The 6,759-nt window shown below is 47.5% G+C and overlaps 1 protein-coding gene across 2 annotated transcripts in view; it reads right to left on the bottom strand.

Annotated features, from left to right (window-relative positions):
- Positions 1-1,583: 1,583 nt before the first annotated feature.
- jarid2b (jumonji and AT-rich interaction domain containing 2b) overlaps positions 1,584-6,759 on the bottom strand; it is a 104,607-nt gene continuing 99,431 nt past the window's right edge. For both annotated transcript variants that reach the window (XM_086178006.1, XM_086178007.1), the window contains 10 exons: positions 5,526-5,618; positions 5,274-5,392; positions 5,090-5,160; positions 4,749-4,863; positions 4,557-4,662; positions 4,246-4,428; positions 3,308-3,438; positions 2,297-2,483; positions 1,999-2,106; positions 1,584-1,871 (listed from right to left, as the gene is read on the bottom strand). In XM_086178006.1, the coding sequence (XP_086034132.1) occupies positions 1,653-1,871; positions 1,999-2,106; positions 2,297-2,483; positions 3,308-3,438; positions 4,246-4,428; positions 4,557-4,662; positions 4,749-4,863; positions 5,090-5,160; positions 5,274-5,392; positions 5,526-5,618 (1,332 nt within the window). In that variant the 3' untranslated portion in view covers positions 1,584-1,652. The remainder of the gene's footprint in view (positions 1,872-1,998; positions 2,107-2,296; positions 2,484-3,307; positions 3,439-4,245; positions 4,429-4,556; positions 4,663-4,748; positions 4,864-5,089; positions 5,161-5,273; positions 5,393-5,525; positions 5,619-6,759) is intronic.

Raw genomic sequence — 6,759 nt, 5'->3', positions numbered from 1 at the left:
TTCCTTTCTTAACCCCAGAAAAAGGCTCAAGTATTTAAAAAAAATGTACAGGATTATGTACAAAACAGTTGATGTTTTGTCTGTGTCGGATTTTTTCCTCCAAAATCACTGGTAATAATCTGAAAAGGGCAAAAAACACAAAAGCCGAAAAAAAAAAAAAAAAAAAAAGGAAACTTTAAAAAAAAAAAAAAAAAAAGGCAAAAAACAAACAAACAAACAAAAAAAAAAAAACCTTGGATTTGATATTTCACATTTTACACTCTTTGACTAGTGGCTCTACTTGAGATAACACATCAGATCAACAAAAGTAAAAATAAAAATAATAATAATAATAACAATATAATAATAATAATAATAATAATAACAATTAATGTTTACTGGTACAGATGAAATGAGGACTGGAAGAATGGAATGTTAACACGATTGCACATCTAGAACCAGAAAAGCCTGACAGCTTCTCTGCCCTGTGGGATGGGGGGGGGGGGGGTACGTGAGCTAGCCATCAGCGATAGCAGGTGCTAACCCCCGGGTTCAAATTTGTGTTCTTTTACAGTAATTATACCAACAGCACCAATAAAATGGATCTCCTCGCTAAGAATCAGGCACAGTTTTCACTCGCTAGCAAAGGAGGAATCCCTCCATTCTACCAGGAAGTGAGGTGAGCGGCGACCTTGCTGGGGGGCGGGGAAGGGTGGGGATGGAGAGCAGCTGCAGCTGCTGCCGCCGCTCGCGTCCATCGACGAACATCCACGAAGACGAGAACGAAGAAACGAACGAAAAAAAAACAAACTAGGAAAAACAAAGCTAAATTTCAAAATAGAAAAAAAAAGAAAAAAAATCCACCCAACAAGCGAACATTGTCTGTCTTTCAAGTTTTAACCTCGCGTCACCCCCCCACCCCCCCACCCCATTTAAAAAATAAAATTAAAACAATGCAGAAGCTGCATCCTGAAAGAACATCAATAAAAATGACTCCTTCCTCTAAACGAGGGCAGAGAGAAACTTTGGGTAACTACTTGATGTCGTTTTCATTTCAGAGAGCTGGAGAAAAAGAAAAAAAGGCCGCCTTTTTCATTCGTCCCATAATCAAAGTTTAGTGATGTGGGGGACGGGGTCAGTCACGGGGGGCCACAGGAGGCGGGGAAACAAAAATATATGGCCAATTGAAACTCTCGGGGGAGATGAGACGGGAGTGAAGGGACGCCACGGGGCCACCGAGTCTTCTTGTGAACTTTACACCGAATGCCCGCAATGTTGTAAAGCACGACGTAGACGGGATTCTGAAATCATCTGATCCAAAAAAAAAAAAAAACAAACAAAAAAAAAAAACAACAAAAAAAAAAACAAATTCTTCTTTCACACTAGTGCAAAAAAGACATCTTGCTTTTCTTCTTTTCCTTATTTTTTTTTAATAAACAAGCCTGTCATTCTAAGGGGGGAGGTGAATATTTTTGGAAGGGTGGGGTTGAGGTCAGGTGAGGGGATTTTCAAAGCTCTAAACGATCTTAAATACAGGGGTGGTGGAGGTGTGTGTGTGTGTGTGTGTGGGGGGGGGGGGGGGGCTGATAGTGATCCTGCTAAGAGTTAAAAATGAGGGCATCTGGGTGGAAGGAGACGCGGGGGGGAGGGGGTTTTTGGGGGTTGGCGCCCCCTCAGGACACGGTGGCCGCCTTGGGTATGTGGCTGGACGACAGGCGTGCCAGGGACACCTCCACTGTGGCGCGCTTCCTGGGGCCCCGCTTGGCCGGCGACGCTTTGGCGGGGCTGATGCCGTGGCAGGGGTCGCCCACTCCCGAGCCCACGATCACACCGCCGCCGCTCTTCAGCATGGCCCGCCCACAAACCTGATTCACCAAGCTGTTGATTTGCTCCTGAGGCAGAGAGAGGAATCAGTCGTTGGGACACACGCAAATAAACAAGCGACTCTAATAAACCACAGCGGTTGCGAGAGGAGGCTGATGTCTCCCCCTTCTGGAGAGCGAAGGAACTACGGCGTACCTCATCGTATCGGTACATCATCTTCAGGCCTCTGCAGGACTTGTGCTTCTCCACGTAGCGCAGGGCACATTCCAGACAGAAGACAACGTTGTCCGTCTCCTGAACCACCTGCACAGACAGAGATGCTCTTTAAAAGTCATTACTGGCGCAAAGACGGGCCTGAAAAATGAAATAATTGTATTGTGACACCATGGAAACACTGCGTGCCAGGGGCGGGAGGGCACATTTGTGCCGTGACACAGATTATAACTGACCGACACTGGAGCAAAATACCCCTGGAAAACAAAAGAGGCTTTACCATGGACAAGTAGCATAGATGCTGACAGATCTGGCACCGTCTCTCCGAGGACTCCAATGCTAGCCATTTGCCGCGGGGCTTCTTGCGTCCCTCAACTGGCCCCAGACTTCCATCGTGGGTGCCGTAGCGGGCAGAGGAGAGCAGGCCGGCCTTGTAAAGTTCCTGCCGTTGGCGCATCTCTATATTCCTATGGGGACAGAGGTGGGGGAGGAAAAAAAAAAGACACGCTGCGCTGAGCAAAGGAGAAGAGCAGGAACCTCGTTTCATTAAAGAGCAGGGTTTCCAGAGAATCACCTTCCATTATAGCTGAGATGCATGACAGAGTCAAATTTCACGGAGGAGGTGAAGTGTGTCAGTCACATTTCCGACGAGACCTACGGTTTTACTTGTCCTGGGCTCACACCTAACGCTTTTCACAGTCGCAGACTTCAAACTTAAAGTCGGGAGGAAAGCTTAAGAGTTTTACTGGCGTTTTGAGCGCGCTCTCGTCATCTCGGTCCTTAAGTGTCGGATGGTAATCGTAGCAGTTTAAGATCAGTCTTGTCAAAGTGTTGGATTTACAATAATATCAAATGTGTTTGATATTAATGCAGGTCTTTCAATTTTTACGTAAGTGACGTAACGCAAACAAAACCGAAAAAAAGGGAAACCTGGTAGACAAACAATCCCCGGAGTGATATTGGCAGCGGAGACGGTATTTGTTGGCCGTATGGATGAACGGGAACGGTGAAGGATGTCCCGATCAGTTTGGACCATCCAGAAAGAGGAGTGGATGATAGAGTTACGGGCAGAATAGCCCAGATTGTGCAATGTCACGTTTGACGTATCACGGCCGAGCGGAGAAGCTAAACCGATTGACTGAATTAGCAGAGCTCTGCAAATACCCGGTGAAAACATTGCACGGTGGAAAACAAATGCTGAAAAAATGTAGTTGTAGTCTTGTAATTAGTGACCCAGTAAGATTCGCAGTCTTTGTAAAATCTCAGCCTGGTCTCAGATGTTGTGTTCTACCTGAGGTCTTTGAGTAGGGCGGAGATGGTGGTGAGGAGGAGGCCGTTGTCCCGCTTGGACTCGGCGGTGGCGATCTGGTACAGTAGCTTCTCCATGGAGAAAGGTTTGGCTATGTGACGACATTTCAGGTCCTGCACAAGCGGGAGCAAGGTCACGCGTAAACAAAACCTTCCGGTGTCCCCCCGCCCCCACAGCAGAATATATTTCGGGTCGCGAGTATGTAACCGGAAATCTTCGACATGCCGAGCAGTTTTTTCTCAACCGGTGCCGTTTCTCCTACTTATGTAAAATAAATTTGCCATTTGAAACATGATTTTGGGCTTGGCATCACACTACGACTCCACATATGAATGCCGTATTACCCCTGAGGGCAATTTTTGCCAGCCATTAGAGACATGATGGTGTTGCTGAAGGTATGTGAACTTCCATCACTGTAATGTCTATGTCAGTGAGGATTTTTTTTTTCCCCCCTCTGTTATTATGTCTGTAATGATGTCCTGTGGTCTGCAGGCTTGCTCATGATCACACACATGCGCATAAAAAAACACCCCCCCGGGGAGATGTAAATCTGCGATTACTCATTAAAGTTCAGCCTGCTGGCTGATTAGAGATTCAGACTCTTAGGTTAATTTATCTGTTTCAGTTCCATGTCTCCGTGCCGCTCAGTCGGGACCCGGAGCTTTAATGGCCGCCGACCACAGGGGGCCAGTGTTGCAAAGCAGGAGCCAAATAAATTAAACGCCACTTGTGTAAAAAGGGAAACATACAGTGGAAAAAAAAATATATATATATATATATATATAAATAAATCAATTCCAAATGCAGTTAAGTCATTTGGGTTTTAAAATGTGTGCACAATTAGCTTTTTTTAAATTATCATTTGTTTATAAAATAATCCATTTATTTTTTCGATCAAGACGCTGGACTAACACACTGACCTTTGCAGCCTGGTAGCCCAGGTTCATCCAGTGCGGCGTGGCGAAGTGCACGGTCTCCGACACGCTGTAGCCACAGCACACCTTGGAGACGAAGGCACCGGGGAAGCAGACCACAAACTGGCCGCTCCGCTGGACCGTGCGGTAAACTTTGATGCCTTCCCGGCACAGCACCTCCGGAGAGATCTGCGGGAGAAACATTTGAATGAGCGCGTATACCCGGAGACTGAGGAGCCGAGAGATGCTCGATGGAGGCGATGCTGGAACGATAGGAATGGATTTAGACTATAATTGCGGTCTGGAGACACACTGACCATGATATTCTTCTCCAACATTTCTAGTCCTGGGGTGCCGTTGGCCTGAAGCAGTGTATGGACCACCTTGTCCAGCTTAGCCTTCTCCTCAGCAGGGACAGAATACCTGTGGGGACGTTGCATTTTTAGCGGGGCTTTCCGATGTTGTCTTTTTCTTTTCGGAATACCGGCGACGGGCAGGGCGACGCTTACCAAATGCAATCAGCACCAGTGTGTAAGTAATCAATGTATGGAAGGCGGTTTTGGTCTCGAGACCAGCATGAGGTAGAAAAGACCATGCCAATGTTTAGCCAGGGAATGGTCACCCCTGTGGAGAGAAAGATGAAATAATAGGTTGGTGATTTCAACGATGAAGGGGGAGCAGACATATCCTTTTTTTTTGTGTGTGTGTGTCGACAGAGACGAAAGGCCTCCCGGGTAAAATAGCTAACAGAGGAGGATTCGTGAGGAGGGGATTTTGAGGATCTCTCTATATTCACAGATAATAACGGGCTTCAAATGTACAAGAGCAATGACAAGTGTCTTGAGTTTACCAGGCACAGCACCCAGATGCCTCAGAATGGATCCAGAGTTATTGGGGAGGACAGTTAGGTTCCATCCGTGTCTGAGGGGAGCGAGAGAAGGAAAAGGCGCCTTTGAGACGGCGACGGAATCGCAACGGTGACAGCAAAGGGGTTCGGACGGACGGGAAGCCGTCGGATGTGTGTACGCACTCACTTTGAAAATGGCTCTGACTTTCCAGTGGGGAAACCACTTCCGTGTGTACTGGTGTCCACCTTCCCACAATGCACCGCCACGTGGCTGTCCCTCTGCTCCACGATCCTCCAGTACTCTTGCTGCAGGGAACATTGGTTACTAAGCTTTTAAAAAGTTTGAGCGATAATGACAAAAATTCCGCCAACCCACTAAGAAATCTCAAACAGTGTGACTACAGTGTGACTTGCTGTAAGAAAAACTGAGTTTGCTCACCTCAACCTCAGCAGCTCCTGGTTCCTTGTTAAAGCACATGGTCATGGTGTTCCGGGCTATCCTGAAGAAGTTAGTCAAAGACACCGATTTCCCCTGAAATAAAGACGTTTTGGAGATCATCACTTGACAGCACGCAGGAATCACTTCAGCGTTGCAAAAGGAAAACAATGCATCTGGTAACTTGGTACTGAGGGTGACATCACGGGAGTATTCTGTTTAACAGACGGCTGGATGTGTGATCTTGTCAAACTGTCAATCAGGGACAATGGTCTTGGCTGTGGACTAGTTGGTCCTTGTCACCAGCTGTTCCTGTGCATGTTGAGCCGACGGGGGAGCGACAGTAAGAAAAATGACTATGATTGACAGGTTAGTGACTCGGTGCCCATGAAAAGAAATGGCGGTGAGAGCAGAAGAGACCTCCCCCTTTACTTTGCGACAACAAGTCAGCAAAGGTGACGGCTGAAATACGGATTCGCCATTTTAATTCCCCGACAATCCGTCGCGAGGCTTGCATGGCCGGTGATGCCGCACCAATCCCCCCCCCCCCCCGTAGACGCACTCATGATCGAGACACGGAAATACTTTCAATCCACTCCGAGCTCGGCTTCACACTCGGCTAGAAGCCGCAGATGCTCGAGAGTCTCTGAGGCACGTCGTCTGTGAGAAGCAGAGGCATCACCGAACCGGACGCCCTTTCCCCAGACACCGCTAGCCTCCCTCAACACGCACCCATATTCCCCGAGAATATGGATAGAGTTTAAACATACTAAACATCACTGAGGCTCTCTTCTGAAGTCAAAGACTCTCTGGCTTCCCTATAAATCCCCGACACAATTCGCCAGGAGTTTGCCCTCTCTCACCCGGAATGGCTCGCTACAGGGAAACACTGAAGGTCAACATAAATCTGTCTGCTCGGACCCCGCTGACAGACGACCTTGCCGGCTCCTCTTCCTGACACTCGCGATTTGTCTATTCCACCCTCGGCGTTGGCCTTATCAAAAAAAACTTATTACAGTACGTGCAGGTTTGTTAACAATCTGGCTACATGTTAGCGGGCCGTGCTGACGCAACACTGACAAGATGCTATTTGGATCAGTCGGAACAAGTTGTCAGTACGTGCATCCCCCCGTGCTTTTTTTGGGGGGGGCTGGAGCTAACCTGCTATCAGATCACTTTGGGTGTAAAGTCACGTTCTGTCACTTCTATCCATTTATTTTTTTTACCTATTTTTTTC

This window comes from Fistularia commersonii, chromosome 30 (genome assembly GCF_037954325.1).
Source record: "Fistularia commersonii isolate RoL2024-O1a breed Wild chromosome 30, RoL_Fcom_v1.0, whole genome shotgun sequence".
In the NCBI taxonomy this organism is placed as follows: domain Eukaryota; kingdom Metazoa; phylum Chordata; class Actinopteri; order Syngnathiformes; family Fistulariidae; genus Fistularia; species Fistularia commersonii.
Note: the sequence above shows the minus strand (reverse complement) of the source record. Positions and strands in the feature narration are given on the sequence as shown.